General features: G+C 38.0%; 3 protein-coding genes across 7 annotated transcripts; 2 read left to right on the forward strand and 1 right to left on the reverse strand.

The window, feature by feature from the left end:
* Positions 1-250: 250 nt before the first annotated feature.
* On the reverse strand, positions 251-2,584 carry LOC126599078 (protein EFFECTOR OF TRANSCRIPTION 2-like). The gene is made up of 3 exons (XM_050265437.1): positions 2,421-2,584; positions 1,678-2,040; positions 251-1,291 (listed from the first exon to the last, which is right to left on the reverse strand). Exons 1-3 carry the CDS (start codon positions 2,511-2,513, stop codon positions 617-619), a joined length of 1,131 nt encoding a protein of 376 aa, XP_050121394.1. The 5' UTR covers positions 2,514-2,584; the 3' UTR covers positions 251-616.
* Positions 2,585-6,984: 4,400 nt separating this feature from the next.
* Positions 6,985-11,244, forward strand: LOC126611491 (inactive protein kinase SELMODRAFT_444075-like). 3 transcript variants are annotated; one of them, XM_050279797.1, is made up of 10 exons: positions 6,987-7,280; positions 7,762-7,930; positions 8,389-8,543; positions 8,634-8,728; positions 8,841-9,877; positions 9,994-10,160; positions 10,307-10,383; positions 10,472-10,619; positions 10,714-10,863; positions 10,956-11,244. In XM_050279797.1, the coding sequence occupies exons 2-10, from the start codon at positions 7,783-7,785 to the stop codon at positions 11,028-11,030; spliced, it is 2,052 nt and encodes a 683-aa protein (XP_050135754.1). In that variant the 5' UTR covers positions 6,987-7,280; positions 7,762-7,782; the 3' UTR covers positions 11,031-11,244. The 3 variants fall into 3 exon arrangements, with proteins under 3 accessions (XP_050135761.1, XP_050135754.1, XP_050135747.1); XM_050279804.1 differs by having other exon boundaries at positions 6,985-7,930; positions 10,000-10,160; XM_050279790.1 differs by having other exon boundaries at positions 6,987-7,930.
* A 251-nt stretch (positions 11,245-11,495) lies between these two features.
* On the forward strand, positions 11,496-14,339 carry LOC126611507 (probable acyl-[acyl-carrier-protein]--UDP-N-acetylglucosamine O-acyltransferase, mitochondrial). Of its 3 annotated transcripts, XM_050279822.1 has the most exons (10): positions 11,498-12,003; positions 12,101-12,225; positions 12,389-12,497; positions 12,584-12,676; positions 12,754-12,870; positions 13,163-13,246; positions 13,409-13,513; positions 13,609-13,695; positions 13,777-13,909; positions 14,181-14,339. In XM_050279822.1, the coding sequence occupies exons 1-9, from the start codon at positions 11,854-11,856 to the stop codon at positions 13,894-13,896; spliced, it is 990 nt and encodes a 329-aa protein (XP_050135779.1). In that variant the 5' UTR covers positions 11,498-11,853; the 3' UTR covers positions 13,897-13,909; positions 14,181-14,339. The 3 variants fall into 3 exon arrangements, with proteins under 3 accessions (XP_050135784.1, XP_050135779.1, XP_050135774.1); XM_050279827.1 differs by lacking the exon at positions 14,181-14,339 and having other exon boundaries at positions 11,496-12,003; positions 13,602-13,695; XM_050279817.1 differs by having other exon boundaries at positions 11,500-12,003; positions 13,777-14,339.
* The last annotated feature ends 1,844 nt before the right edge of the window (positions 14,340-16,183 follow it).

A 16,183-nucleotide genomic window follows, 5' to 3' on the forward strand; every position in this document is an offset into this window, starting at 1 on the left:
GATTTTTTAGTCATAATGGTTTTTAAAATTTTTATAATTTCCCACTTTGATTTTTTTTAATTTTAAAATTGATAAAGTGACATTAACCATCGTTAATCATTTTGATCATTTTATGAAAAATCTTCGTTAAATTGAAGAAACCACTAGATTAATAGGATGATTTGACAAAAATATCATCAATTTAATGGATATTTGTTACAAAAAGACCAAAATATTGACGATGGATAATTTCAAGAACCAAATCTATCAATTTTAAATATCATAGATCAAAGTGATGAGTTATATAATAGAATTTTCGGAATGAACACAATTTGAGTTCAATATAAATGACATGTAATACAACAAGCTGGTACAACAATGTTATTGTTTTTTTTTTTTGCCAATACAACAATAAATTAGAGGGCATGTACCAATACAGACAGACAGCCACAACATTATTTCCAAGGCATAAATAACAATCAACAACAAATTGAAGCCTGCATTCTCCAATTTATATAATTAATTTAAGGAAGACAAAACAACTACGGTAGGTTCTAAAAGATGTTAGGCATTAGTCGGGCGACGAGCTGGAGCTTAGCGACTAGACGGACCAGGTGGATTGTGAAGTCCCACAAATTTAGGGTTTCTGAATTCTTCTCCCTTTATGCTCATCACACCTTTTCCACCCTCGGATCGGATGCCTTCCACAAGGCGATCCATCAGCCAAGATGAATCCGCAAATTGGAACGAAGATCTCACTAGCAAGAACTTCAACTGGCGGAAGCTCTACTGAATCATGGTTGCTAATAAAGCGGCACTGTGAGTCGACATTGCTGTTTGACATCCCAACTCTGGTTGACCCATTAATCCTCATCCCTTTGTGTTCAGCACACCTCTTTCTTCCTGGAACTGGTGCCGTTCTGCAAACAGAACCATCTCCTACAACCACCCCACAAATTATACTAGTATTCTCCTCAGTAATGCTTCTATATGAAACCAACCTAGGCTGTGATCTGCCGAGCTTGAAGACCCGAAAAGGGGAGTTGTGGATCTCCCTGTCATCATAAGCACCGAATTTGTCACCCGTTGAAATTGGTTTGCTTGACTCAATTCTGATGCCCACTTTCTTTTGACTGAAAGGTAGAAGCTTCTGGGCAATGTTTGCAAATTGCGTAGTGCTTGAAGATATCTTCTTGAGTTTTCGAAGGACATCATCAGGGCGCCTTGCTCCGTTAATGGCCGTATTCCATGCATAATCAAATGTATCAAGCAGCTGAGTTTCTGTTTTCAGTGCGTTGCTTTTGTTTTCCATCTGTTTGACAATCAACAAAGAATTGATGAGGACAATCATAATTTCCAATTTCTTCAACTCGTAAGAATGACAGCGGTAACTTAGCAAATGCATGATATCTCAAGGTTTCAGACAAGCGCACTAGCAGCCTACTACTAACTGGCACTAACACCAACATTATCCCCAGCTTGCATTTAACTATCTGGCCTTGCTAGTGCGGTGTTTTATTGCAAAAGGCCTCAGCGTTATTAGTAGCGGAACCACTCAGTTACATATTGTATTTTGTGTTGTCAAGTTTCCGACATGAGATTTTACACTCTTCAACATGCTAGCATCAATGCCGATCTCTCCAAGAAAACCCAAGTCAATTTCGAACTTTATAGAAAACAGGATTGAGATACACTTACAGGAGCCCATCTATACACAATGGGGTAGCCTCTTGACAGTATCTCCACAAATAATCCAGGCCCCTTTTCCTTCCGGACACAGTCAGTAGGGTGACCAGTTAAGCTGCCATTGCCCAAATGAGCACCTGAACGACCATATTGCTGAAGCCGTGTCCTCACATTATCAGCTTGTCCAAGGTACACCGGGACTATGTAGTCCGGGTTAAGCTTCCCAATCTCACGGCCTAGACCGGTGCGCGAAACGGAAATCCCGAGTTCATAGACACCAGGACTCTCCTTTTTGGGGAGGTTATGAACTCTGTATCTTTCAGCTCCTTCTTTGCCCAGCGAATGGTCCTCCCAATCAGAAGGGCCAACCAGAATCTAAATTTACAATACCAAATACAGAACAACAGAAAATCACAGATTGTAAATATCAAATAAAATTGGATCATGGGATTTGGGTAATCAGAGAAACATAATTTAAGGTAAATATTTGGGATTAAATTCAAATTATCCTAAAATTCCAGATTAAAGTCAACAAACCCAGATTGCAAATACAACGTAAAATTAGATTCTGGAATCTGGGTAATCAGAGAAACAAGATTTAAGGCAAAGATCTGGAGTAAATTTGAAAATTTTCAACCGAACAGTGACTGAAATCAGTAGAGAAATCTCCAAAGTTTCAAATTTATCCTCAAATTCTAAGATTAAATTAAATATAATAAAACTTCAATCCCATAAGAAACGCAGAGAAATTTTACCTTCCAATTGGAGAAGTGAGAGTCGTGTTTGGTGCGCTTGCAATCTTCCCTCTTCAACCTTGACACGGCAACGGTCGAATTGCCGGCTACCATTTGAGGCTCCGTGTCCCCTTTTCAGAAAGAAGACGACCGTTAAATCAGCGCTGAGATTATTGCCTCACAAAAATACCATTTTGTCCATATAAAATGGAAAATAAAAAAACCGGCCCGCCTAAACTGGGCCCATACTCCTTATGACTATTTACTCTTAACAAAATAAAAATAAGAAAATACCAAAACCACCCCTTAGTTCAAAAAATATTTAGAGAGAAAACAATCTAATAGAATATGAGTAAATTAGTCAAACTAAGCAAAAATCAATCCTTCAATATCACAGTCTATGTCATGAGAGATTTTTTCAGTGTGTTGAAAATACGGCCCATTGAAAAAAAAATTCTTTGTCGTAGACTAAGAAAAACCAATGAGAAGCGTATATGAAAAAGTTAACTTAGAATGAAGATAATAATTTTGAACCTCGTATTTGCATTCTAATTTGACTATTTTATCTTTTTATACATTTAAAAGAAAGAGTGTAAGAGATTGAAAGATTAGTGTGAAAATCATAAGATCAAACACTTTGACATGATAAAATTAGGGGTGGGCACTTGGAATCGAAAACCGAAACCGAAATACGAATCGAATCAAACCGCACCATACGATTTGATTTTGCGGTTTTGAAACGGTTTCGGTTTCAAAACCGAACCGCGGCACACAAAACGGTTTGGTTTCGGTTTTAGGTTTTCAAAACCGCACCGAAACCGAAACTGCACCATATAATAAATAAATGTTATATAACTTATATTTTCAACTTTTCAACTAGGTTATAACTTATAGGTTTGGTGCTGTTTTTTTATGCAGTTTTGCTGCATTATTTTTGGGTTCAATTTTGTGCAGTTTTGGTCCAGTTTTGTGCAGTTTTAGTGCTGTTTTTTATGCAGTTTTGCTGCATTTTTTTGGTGCAGTTTTGGTGCTGTTTTGGTGTTGTTTTTTATGCAGTTTTGCTGCATTTTTTTTTTGCAGTTTTGACTCTTTTTTGCTGCAATTTTACTGCATATTTATTAATTAATATACGAGGAAAATAAGACCGTCTTATGCATAAATAAGTGTGTATATTTTTTTTTCAAAAACCAAACCGAAACCGTTTGAAACCGCACCGCACCGAACCAAACGGTTTGGTTTCATTTCGGTTTTGGCTTCAAAACCGCACCGCACCCCACCGCAAAATGTTTCGGTTTCGATTGTGGTTTCACTCGAAACCGCACCAAACCGCACCGCGCCCACCCCTAGATAAAATACCTTGCTTGGAGCCCTAAATTCAACTTAAAATAATGGTCAGCAAAGAAATAGGAATATGATTCTGATCAATGAGAGCATCTTTATAAATTAATCATGCACGTTGGAGATCAGATCTTACAGCAAAAGCTTTTGCATATATCATCATGCACTAGCTAGTTGTACTAAGTAATTGTGAAATTCAGTGCAGAGTCTTCATTCACTAATCATGAAGCTGAAGTTTTGGCCTAGGTTAATAGATTGTCTTGAAAGACATTTCACGAGCACGTTTGAGTTTAGTCAAGTTAATTAATTAAGTCGTGTACTTTATTCTCTGTACTGAAGTTTAAATTTCTTTTCTTGTAGTTTAGATAAATTTAACGTAATTATCTTATCGTAATCTCATGACATCTATATATCTCAAGACAAAAGTTGCAATCATGCAATCATGCATGTTATTGCTTCCTCGATATCGATCGTTTTCTCTCGTCATGGCCAACTTTATCAAGCTAAAGTTAACGCACCAAAACTTTGCATATTGAAAACTCCTTTGGTTAAAGGGAAAAGCAAGTCGACTCAGACTTTAATTAAATTTAAGATTCCAAGTCTATAAAGTTCATCATTTGTCAATTGTTTACCTGCCTAAGATGCCCTACATTTTCCTTTCTGGAGAAAGAATACAATATAAGCCAACTTTTGAGATACTTACCAACTTATACGATAGTATTTTATTCGTTTCATGTCATTTAGTGCGTTAATCGCGCAATGGCCCTTCACTACAGCACGTCCGCAACCACAACTTCACATCCATGGGAGCAGAGGCAAAATCGAACAAAGAAGACTTGGAGCAATGAAATCGAATTCAAAAGCAACTTATCACTGTAGCTGACATTTTCTGATAAAATCCTCCTGGTAAGAGGAACTTAGCAAAGGTAGACTCAGCATTTGGCTCACCCGCAAAAATGAATTTTATTTTAAAGAGCACTTGCCACACTCGCTGAGCCGGAAAATTTCAATTTTGATCATTTGTCATGGATGGAAAAGGAAATTCTAATGAGACAGGCGTTCAAAAAGGTTATCGAGATTATCAGTCTTTAAGTTTCATTGATATTTTCACATCAGCTGGTGACCAAAATTCGGTATAAAATAAGTTGATGTTATAGTAACATTGGTGAATGTTGTAGATTATGATCAAAAGTAATAACTTCAAGATGTTTTAACTTTTGATAAAGAAGCCTACATAAAATGTGCCCATGTTTTCCATGCATGTATGAATACTACATTAAAGAAAACTAAAACAAGTCTTTTATTTTTGACTTGAAGAAAACGAAGGCACTGGAAACATGTTATCTCTAAGGTCCTAATCTTTGAAGAAACTCTATGGGGAGAGGAGACATCTTTTAAGATGTCCCTCCAATGTTTAACCCATTAGGGTTTGAGTGTGTGGTCCTATCCCTATAAGCTTAAGTTTGCACTATCACATGCAATATAACCACACACAAAAAAATGATGTTTGTACCATATTTGACCAATCCCGAAACTACTGAGCACCGGTCAACGTTGTACCGTCAAGGACCTAGAAGAGTTTCCCTTCAACCAGAAGGCCAATCATAGCGCGACATGTGTCGACATCAGAAGCCAATCATAACGCGACATGTGTCAACATCAGAAGTCAATCACAACACGACACGTGTCAATGTCAGAATGAAACTAGAAACTCTCTTATATAAATAGAGATCATTCTCTCACAATATTTCTTAATGTCATTTGTACTAAATCATTCACTTGTACTCACTAAAGGAGAGCTTGAACCTATGTACTTGTGTAAACCCTTCACAATTAATGAGAACTCCTCTACTCCGTAGACGTAGCCAATCTGAGTGAACCACGTACATCTTGTGTTTGCTTCCATGTCCCTATTTATTTACATACTTATCCACACTAGTGACCGGAACAATCTAGCGAAGGTCACAAACTTAACACTTTATGTTGTACCAAAGTCCTCACTAATTTTGTGCATCAACAAATGAAAATAAAAATACAATTAATATGATAGTTAATTAAAGTTTTTAATGAGGTTTGGATGATTAACAACTTGTATAGTGTTACGGGAATATCTTTACTCATTACTCTCAAGTGATGGTGAGCATCAAGTGATGGTGATGATCACTGTTTGTACCATATTTGACCAATCCCGAAACTATTGAGCACCGGTCAACGTTATACCGTCAAGGACCCAGAAGAGTTTCCCTCCAACCAGGAGGCCAATCACAGTACGACACGTGTCCACATCAGAAGCCAATCACAGGGCGACACGTGTCAACATCAGAAGCCAATCACAACACGACACATGTTAATGTCAGAACAAAACGAGAAACTCTTCTATAAAAGGAGATCATTCTCCCACAATATTTCCTAATATCATTTGTACTAAATCATTCACTTGTACTCACTAAATGAGAGCTTGAACCTATGTACTTGTGTAAATCCTTCACAATTAATGAGAACTTCTCTACTCCGTGGACGTAGCTAGTCTGGGTGAACCACATACATCTTGTGTTTGCTTCCCTATCTCTATCCATTTACATACTTTTACATACTTATACATACTAGTGACCGGAGCAATCTAGCGAAGGTCACAAACTTAACACTTTCTGTTGTACCAAAATCCTCATTGATTTTGTGCATCAACAATCACCATTCCATTTATTATTGTTAGATGAGTTTAAATTTCACCACTTTATTTATCATCGTTTAATAAGTTTAAATTTGAAGATCTGTGTAGTGGATAGACACAAATCTCAAAATTTAAACTCATAAAATAGTAATAAGTAGAGTGGTGAATATTACCACCATTGAAGAGTGCTGAGCAAAAATGCCCCCTGATATTACAAATCATCGACACCTCATATCCCTAGTTACGAGGTTAGGTGATAATAAGGAACATTATTCAAACAATAAATCAAATGATTACAACTAACTAAGCACTTTCTCATATAACTTCTTACTAGAGAATAGGACATAGAAATTATTTTCAAAGAGTGGTTAGAGAGTGCAAGAAAGAGAAGCTCCACTCCATCTCCATCTCCACCCCAATCATTGATGTATGTACTATTTAAGATCTCTTGTCTTACATATTTATAAACCAGTCATTGTCGTTTAACCTAAAACCTAATCTTTCCCTTTGTCGTTTTACATGCTTTATCCTTGGCGCTTCTTTCTCACAATTATGCAAAGTCTGAGTAGGAATCTATCAACATAGAAGTCCAACTTAGGCCACCTGCTTCTCCCTCTCTCTCTCTCTCTCTCCCTCCATCCGCGGCTTAATCAAAATTCATGCAAAAATATAAAACATAAAAAATAAAAATAAAAATCCAAACTTTTTTGTTTGAGAAATATATTTGCTCTGTTTTTGCAATAATCCCAAAGCTCGTGGCTTTAACGGCAGATTGAGTCGGTGTGTTGTTAAAGTACACATTGAAGACAGTGCGCGTAGGCTTCCCTACTTTCATGCTTCTGTTGTGCGCCTGCTTTTTTTTTCTCATCTGGGTAAAGGCTCGAAAAGTTGATTCATTTGGTTTCTGTGCCTGTCATGATATAATCGTTTCTGCTTTTCCCACAGTGATTAATTCGTGTTTCTGCTTCTGGGTTTTGTTTCTTGTGAACTGGACGGCGTGTGAGGGGTAATTTGGATGTGGGTTTCGATTGTTGGGGTGTAGTATTTCAGATTTTTCTCCTTATTCCCATAGTGAATCATACATGCCTGTTCTGCTTCTGGGTTTGGCTTTTCTTTATGAACTGTACGGCTTATGAGGGAGAATTTGGGTGTGGGTCTTGATTTTGGGGTGTGTTGAGTTAGTGTTGGGATGCAAAATTTCATAATTTCTGCTTATTCCCAGAGTGATTTATGCATGCTTTTCTGCTTCTGTGTTTGGCTTTTTTTATGAACTGTACGGTCTGTGATGGAGAATCTGGATGAGGGTTTTGATTGTGGGGTGTGTTGAGGAATTGTGGGGCTGTTAAATTTCAGAATTTCTGGGTGTGCTGAGTTATGAAAGAGCAGGGTGATGGGAAAGTTGTGGTGGTGGCTGTGAAAGCATTGAAGGAAATTCCAAGGACTGCTCTGGTGTGGGCTTTGACTCATGTTGTGCAGCCTGGTGATTATGTCAAGCTTTTGGCTGTCATTCCTTCTCACTCAAGTAAGTAATCTTCCTTTTCTTTCGATCGAAGAAATTGCACTTCTGGGTTAGGCCAGTTGGTCAAGGCAGTATGCCCGTCCCTTGCGCCAAGTCCGGATCCCCCTCCCCATTAGATTGACGAGCAAACTATTTAGTGTGGCATGTCTAAGATTGGTGTTCTAATTATTTTTATGACATAATCTTTTTCTCCTATGACTGTAAGAAGTTCGATCTTTAGGGAAATTTCTAGTGAATTGGAAATATGTTATGGTTAACACTTCCTCTGGATTTGTCTATTGGGTACTAATTTTGATAGAGGTGTTTCACAAATTCGAAGCTTTGATATCGGTTCCAAAACCAAGTTGACTTATGCATGACATGTCTGATTTTTGTTTGGTAAATTTTTACTCCTTGTTTTGTGCTCGAGTTTATATCAATGCGGCCAGAGTTGATGGTTGTTGAAAACATCATCTGTCTAGGTAAAAGGATATGGGATTTTGCAAGATTTACCAACGATTGCACCACGAGTCACCGGAGGTCTCTCTCAGGAACCATGTTAGATAACAAGGATGACATTGTGGACTCATGCTCTCAGATGATGCTGCAACTCCGAGATGTTTATGATCCAGAGAAAGTCAGTGCATCAATGTCGTTTCGCTCCCAATTTTTAGTCCTAACATGCTTTACAACTAATACTAATCTATGTCCATATTTTTCTTCACAGATAAAGGTCCGGATAAAGATTGTCTCTGGCTCACCGTGTGGTGTTGTGGCTTCCGAATCAAAGAAAGCTCATTCAAACTGGGTTATATTGGACAAGTAATACATTTAATGTAACCTTAATTTCTACTATTAAGTGCTATAGCACAGCGTTAATCTTCATTCCCTTACTTCCGGTTCAAGTAATCAATCGTATTACAAACTTGTGCAGAAGATTGAAATGTGAAAAGAAACACTGCTTGGAGAACCTGCAATGCAATGTCGTGGTTATGAAACGATCTGGGCCAAGGGTTCTTCAGTTGAATTTGGTTAATTCTCCAAAGACGGTATGTGAAGTGCCTCTTTGTTCAGAATCTTATTCAGAACGTACGAATAGCCAGTTTGAAGAGTGGAATATGATTAGAGGGCCGTGTGTGACTCCAACTAGTAGTTTTGACCGTGAGTCACCTCTGAGTGCTACGGATATTGGAACATCATCTGTATCAAGCTCAGATGTAGGGACTGAATCGTGCTGGAATTCTGGAATTTTGGGGAGGTTAAAGCAAGAGTATCAGAACGCGAATGGTTCTGACAATGAGGCAAACAATGAAAACCGGATTTCTTATCACACAAGCTCATATTACCAGCCATGGATGACAACAGAGTACCTAAGTTCCGGTGGTGAATTTTCAAGATATGTGGCAGAAGTTTCAGAGAGACATTACGATAAGGCTTTGATTTCAACATATGGAACCTTGCTGGATAAATTAGCCAACTTAAATCGAGAACCTGATGTTGAAGTGTTGAATTATAGGCTTGATTTGAACTTAAGCAGGAGTGTACGTGAATCAATCTCACGCAGAAGTGTACGTGAAGCAGTCTCGGTATCCAGGCCCTTACCTCCCAACCCTCCTCCATTGTGTTCGATATGTCAGCACAAGGCACCTGCATTTGGAAATCCACCTAAGTGGTTCACTTACGCCGAGCTGGAACTTGCTACAGGTGGATTTTCAGAAGCAAATTTCTTGGCTGAAGGTGGATATGGCTCCGTACACAAAGGCGTCTTACCACATGGTCAGGTTGTTGCTGTCAAGCAACATAAATTGGCTAGTTCTCAAGGTGATCAGGAATTCTGCTCAGAAGTTGAGGTCTTAAGCTGTGCGCAGCATCGTAATGTCGTAATGCTGATCGGATTCTGTGTGGAGAATGGCAAAAGGTTGCTAGTTTACGAATATATCTGCAATGGATCTTTGGATTCTCATCTATATGGTAAGTTCAACATTCCTTTTTTCAAAACAGCGGATATATAACCGCGAGCACTCTTTTTAGAAATTTGTTTTGCTTTTACTTCTGAGACCAACCTAATAAAGGGGAATGCTAAAAAGTTTCAGGGAAAGACAGAAGCCCGTTAAAATGGTTTGCACGACAAAGAATTGCAGTTGGAGCTGCTCGAGGGTTGCGATACCTTCACGAAGAGTGTAGAGTGGGTTGCATTGTCCACCGCGATATGAGGCCAAACAATATCCTTCTGACCCATGATTTTGAACCATTGGTATGTCATCCTCTCCTCTTCACTTATAAACAAATTTTAAGTACTCTTTCACCAGTTTTACGTTTTCCTTGATGAATTGCACCGCGTATGAGTGTTTGTGTAAAATGCATCACTTGGAGTAAAACCATCTGACTTCTGGATTTCAGGTCGGAGATTTTGGACTCGCACGGTGGCAACCAGATGGAGACATTGGGATGCAAACAAGAATACTTGGAAGATTCGGGTAAGCCCACACGACTTGAGAGGTCTTAACCATATCAAATTACCAATGGATAAATTTTGACTAAACCAGAAACCTTGTGTTAATGTAGTTACTTGGCTCCAGAATATGCTCAAAGTGGACAAATCACAGAAAAAGCTGATGTGTATTCCTTCGGAGTAGTATTAGTAGAGCTCGTTACAGGACGGAAAGCTATGGACTTAAACCGCCCGAGAGGCCAACAGTCCCTCACTGAATGGGTATGTATGAGTAAAACAACTCTAAATTGATATTGCTGATGAGTTATCTTCTACTATATATTGGCCATTGCTTACACTCACTTCTGTGGAGCAGGCACGCCCCCTGCTAAAAAAGAACGCCACTTTTGAACTGTTAGACCCGCTGTTAAGGAACTGCTATTCGAAGCAACAGGTTAGCAACATGATGGAATGTGCTTCCTTGTGCATCAGGCGAGACCCTCGTTCGAGGCCTCGGATGTCTGAGGTATGTGTTGATGTCAAGTTACTCTCTCACTGCAGAAAGGTTAACCGTGATCTCTTTGTGAACTTATATCTTGTCTATTTTGTTTCCCGCAGGTGCTTCGGATTTTGGAAAGCGATGACATTCCTGCGAATTCGACGAATCGTTCTTGCTTGAAGGAGGCCTTGTGAGGACAATCTGCAGACATCCCACCGGCTACCTATAAATTTTTGTGTCTAACAAATAATAAATAGCATAGTTAGTTCTTGTTGTAGTTAGTTGTAAGAGAGATAGATATGCCCGTAATCTACCTGTAATCTATGTTGAATACGTAGAAAAACTGTAGACAAATGGCATCTTCATGTTACTAATTATCATCTCCTGAGTAAACGTCCTTTTGTGCAAGATTTTGATATAATGTGCTTTTGTACTGTCATTTAGGAGTAAGATATCGCGATATTTTATCGGATTTCTCCATAACGATATACTTGCCATATAATTTATTGAAGAGTAATGCTCAGAAGACCACGTAAGTTGACCTTATTATATAGCAAAGTGTCTAATCGGAATAGTTTTGTGTATAACTATAACACTGTCAGTCTGTCACATGGCGACATACTTATACTCAGGATTAACATATTATGGTTACTTTGAAAATTTGCCACTTTCCTTGTTGCACAAATTCTGGCTAGGCTCGGAGGGTGTGCGAGCCTGTGACCATACAAAGCCCTCAGAGGAGTTGATCAGGTTAGTGTTTTGACCCTTTGTGCATAAATCGGTCGATCTGTAAATTAGAATAATTTAGAATTTCGTCCCTTAGACAAAAGAAACAAAAATTAAAATTTGTAAAAAAAAAAAGAAAAAAAAAAGAAGTTGAGAAGAGTTTGAGTGAGATTGGTCAAACTATTGGAGATAATTGGTAAATTTGGGCCTACAAAGTGAGAACAGCTATAAACCGGGAGAGGGGCTGAAAGGAAAACGTACGAGTCTGCGTGAGGCCACGGGACGAACACCATGCGTGCGTTGGTAAAAGTTGGCGGCAAACGCTTAAGCTCTGCGCTGAGCAGCCTCAGCTCGCCGTCCCTACTCCGCTTATGCAGCACCCTTAACTCCGGCTCCGTTCATCCCACTGCAATCGTTCACCCCAATGCCGTTTTGGGTCAGGTAACTCTCTTCGCTCTACATCCCAGAATTCAACTAAATTAGCTACTTTTAGTGACGAAACTCATAGCGTCGATGGCTTTTGTGTTTCTGCGATCAGGGTGTTTCAATTGGGCCCTTTTGTACTGTTGGGTCGTCGGCGAAGGTTGGCAATGGCTGCAGATTGTACCCCGGAAGCCATGTTTTCGGAAATACAGAAGTTGGGGAGCGTTGTGTTTTGATGACGTGAGTTTTGAATATATATATATCTATATATATATATATATACGTATGTATGTATGTATGTATATGTATATATCTATGTATACATTGTTGATAGCTTGCTAAAGTTTTCATTTTGATGTCAAAGTCATGAACTTTTCATTGTTGTGCAAAAATTGTCAGGCAGTGGTGCCATTGTTGGAGATGATCTTCCGGGGCGTACCGTGCTCGGATGTGATAATGTTATTGGACACCATGCTGTGGTTGGTGTCAAATGCCAAGACTTGAAGTACAAGGTCAATTTCGATATGTTAACGAATTCACTACAATACTCAAAATTTTAATACAAAGTTCACTAGTTTGTGTTTGTTCTGTGATTTAGTCAGGGGATGAATGTTTCCTTGATGTTGGGGACAACAATGACATCAGAGAGTATACTTCAATCCACCGGTCTTCGAAGTCAAGTGATACAACTGTGTGTGGATTGCTCATTGCTTTTCTTTCATACTTGTGTTTTAAGTTTTCATGCTCTCATTGTTGTTATGTGATCAGGCTATTGGGAATAACAATCTTATCATGGGATCTTGTCATATTGCCCACGATTGCAAGATCGGAAACAACATCATTTTTGCAAATAATACATTGCTAGCAGGCTTTGTTGAGGTGGAAGTAAGCCCTTGCGCTTTCTTTGGATTATGAAATTTCAAATTTCCGGATATTGGCTGATTTGTCATAGAAAGATATGTTCTTTTGATCGAAGAAATATACTTGATACACAGATTACATATGATATCATACGTTGTATTTTTTTGTGGAATCCACAATGTTATATTGTGTCTTGCATTTCAGACTCCTTATCTTCGACATCAAATGTATAGTCTGTTTTGCATACTTCAGTTAAAGAATATGTTACTTCGATCCTACATGCAGTACCTGATATTTAGTTGCATTTCAAATGTAGGATTATGCTCACACTGCAGGGGCTGTTGTAGTTCATCAATTCTGCCATGTTGGCTCTTTCTCATTCATTGGCGGTGGTTCTGTGGTATGACAGTCTTACTTTTTACCATCTTTATGCAACGTGGAGACTTGAACTATTGCTTCGAACTAGTGAATTATGAGATTGGTGCAACATGAAGCAACATTTGGCACAAAAATTTTCACTGTGGAATCTTGATTTATTTTGTTCTTTTTTATATCCCTGAAGATTACACAGGATGTTCCAAAGTATATGATGGTTGCAGGAGAAAGAGCTGCGCTTCGCGGTTTAAATCTTGAGGGTCTACGACGTAATGGATTCACAGCAGCAGAGGTTTTCATTAATCGATGTTTCATCTTAATAGTATACATTCTTTGTATTTAATTGCATGTCTAAAAGAGCTTCTATTCCTTCACGCAAGGATCTAGATGAGAAGTCTGAGAACAGCTTACCAAAAGATATTCATGCCTGCTGATGAAAATTTTGGGGGTTTTGAAGAACGTCTTTCTAATGTGGTATCACATTCAACCACTTCTCTACCCTCTGAAATCTAAACTTTTCAATTGTTGGTCAATGGAACTATATTCATTTTGCAGGAGCTGCATGCTGTATTGGCTCATATACCTGCAGTTCGTTCCATGGTGCAGTCTATCCGCGACTCTTTTGAAGGAAAACGGCGTGGAATATGTAAATTCAGACATTGGAATGGCTCTTGAAAGCATGTCTTAGGTCAGTTTCTTTGCTCTATAAAGATGTTAGTCTATTTGTCTAGGAAGACAATTGTATTGTCAAGAAAGATAACTCTTTGAGGGATATTAAAGTTACCAAAACATCCTCACAAGCATAAGAGAAGAGAAGGAAGGGGGGGGGGGGGGTGGTTAAGGCAGAGAGACAGAGAGTTGTACCTATGAATTTTTGTAGTTAATTTGGTTTTCTTTTTCATCTCTACTGCTATTGTATTTACAAAACCGCTGAGGATGTGCTCCGGTATGGTATGAAGAACTTACCAGGCAGCTCGTGGTTGTGCCGAAGCGAATATCTATTTGAATTTTGAAGGAGTCCTTGCATCGGTGAAACAATGTAATACAGAACGAAGTCGCATATGATAACATACTGTAAAAGTGTTAATCTTTTCAACTAGTGAATTGTGTGAAGGAAAGTACTTGTGCAATTTCTTTGAAGTTGGAAAAGACCAACATTTCTTTTAAATTTTGTTAAAGCAGATTGACCTCAAATTCAGAGAGAATGCAAGGAATTTGATAGTTATGTGTTTTCAGTTACATTGATTTTAATTTTTTTTTTTTTTTAAACAAACGATATTATCTACACTAAATGAGAGGAGGTGGGCTTAGCCTCACAATAAGCTAGCAATAATTTGATTCAAATTCGTCTTTGGCGAGAATCAAACCTAAGACATCTAACTTACAAGTGAAGAGGAATACTATTAGACTGAAGTACTAAGTGGTGGTTTTAATTATTTTAAATATCAAGCTATAAACAACGTTCTAAAAAAGTTACTCTGCACTCAAAATATATAAACACAAGAAAATTTTATATAAGAAGGAAAGCAAGAGGTCATTTTTAAGTGCCAATACCCACACCTTATATAATTAATTTGGAATATTGTGACAAAATGGTCTTTTAAGTTTGCATAACTCACAACTTTGACCCTAGTATCCAAAACCGACCACTGCCGTCCTCCACGTTTTAGTTTGGCCATCAATGTTGCCGTCCTTCACATTTTAGTTGTGCCATCAAGTTGCCGTCGCCGTGATAGTTTTTGTGTTGTATGAAGTTAAGCCATCCATTTGCAGTTTCTGATGCTCAATCCACCAGGACAGGATAAATTCCTTGTGATCGTGATAACAAAAGGAAGTGATAAAATTGCTGACCAAATTTCGTTCCCAGTCTATTTTAGTACCAGGAGAATCATATGTGTTAGAGAGAATTGACTTCATTTTTCAAAAAACCAGATTTTGGTTTTAAGAATATTTGAACTCTCGTTTCAGTGCGGTCCAAATTACTTGAATTTTCAAGTTTCCTCATCTGCATAGTAAGGTTCCTTCCCAACTTTGACTTGGAAGCAATGACTTGAAATATATTTGGCCACCTCTCTTTGTAGTTGGAACAAAAATATTTTCGTGATCACCAGGTGACGAAAGAATGCATGATTATTCTCTTTCTTAAGGATGAAAAAGTAGTGCTTTTAGCTTTTGAATCTGGACCCTTAATATCAAATTCAGAAGTAGATTACCATGAATCTTTGGTTACCTGGTGACCAAAGGAACCAGGCTTGTAGTTTTATTTTATTGCATCAACAAATAAATAAAAAAATAAAAATAAACAACCAAAACAACAACAACAATCAAGTCTTATTCCACTCAATAAGACCGGTTGTATGAATTATAGAACGTCATTACCTTAGTTTTGCGCTATGTCTTATGTTAACTTCAAGTACTCCATATCTTTTATCATTTGTAGTTGCAGCTACTAATACTGGATTATGGCATGTGATGTAATCTTTAGCACAAATGGAAAGGTTAATGATAATAATATCAAGACGAGGGGATATGAAAAATTAAAGAGCAGTTGAGATCCTCGGGATTGAATTTGACCCATCTTGAGGCCTTGTCCGTTCTTTTAACCTTTTTTTTCTTCCATATTTGAACCATGTGGAAATTTAAGAGAGGCGGGCCGAGCGCCCGGACATCCAATAACACTGATTCCTAACTTGGTAATTATCATATGCTTAATCTGTTAGGTATAGAGTTTTATTACAAAAAGTCTTGATATTAGTTGAAATGCGGTAACCTTATTTAAACACTTCTTTCTTCTTCCCTTTGCCAATGTGGGATAGCCAACAAACTACGGGTAATGCTAAGGATATTGAATTTGTGGACTAAATTTTGTAATCTAAATGGCATGGAAGTTAATGATTGAATTATTACTTAAATGTTGATTAACGTACTTATTTCTTATTTATGACACATCATTTAGTTTCTA

The sequence above is a fragment of the Malus sylvestris genome, chromosome 2, assembly GCF_916048215.2.
Source record: "Malus sylvestris chromosome 2, drMalSylv7.2, whole genome shotgun sequence".
Taxonomy (NCBI): Eukaryota; Viridiplantae; Streptophyta; class Magnoliopsida; order Rosales; family Rosaceae; genus Malus; species Malus sylvestris.

Bases quoted from the DNA above. Each gene is read 5' to 3' on its own strand.
- LOC126611491 (XM_050279790.1), top strand. From the start codon at position 7,783: ATGAAAGAGCAGGGTGATGGGAAAGTTGTGGTGGTGGCTGTGAAAGCA. The intron at 10,384-10,471 runs GTAAGCCCACAC...GTGTTAATGTAG, and splicing joins AGAATACTTGGAAGATTCGG to TTACTTGGCTCCAGAATATG. The intron at 10,620-10,713 runs GTATGTATGAGT...TCTGTGGAGCAG, and splicing joins AACAGTCCCTCACTGAATGG to GCACGCCCCCTGCTAAAAAA.
- LOC126611507 (XM_050279822.1), top strand. From the start codon at position 11,854: ATGCGTGCGTTGGTAAAAGTTGGCGGCAAACGCTTAAGCTCTGCGCTG. The intron at 12,004-12,100 runs GTAACTCTCTTC...TTCTGCGATCAG, and splicing joins CCAATGCCGTTTTGGGTCAG to GGTGTTTCAATTGGGCCCTT. The intron at 13,247-13,408 runs GTATGACAGTCT...ATATCCCTGAAG, and splicing joins TCATTGGCGGTGGTTCTGTG to ATTACACAGGATGTTCCAAA.
- LOC126599078 (XM_050265437.1), bottom strand. From the start codon at position 2,513: ATGGTAGCCGGCAATTCGACCGTTGCCGTGTCAAGGTTGAAGAGGGAA. The intron at 2,041-2,420 runs GTAAAATTTCTC...TTGTAAATTTAG, and splicing joins CTCACTTCTCCAATTGGAAG to ATTCTGGTTGGCCCTTCTGA. The intron at 1,292-1,677 runs GTAAGTGTATCT...ATTGTCAAACAG, and splicing joins TTGTGTATAGATGGGCTCCT to ATGGAAAACAAAAGCAACGC.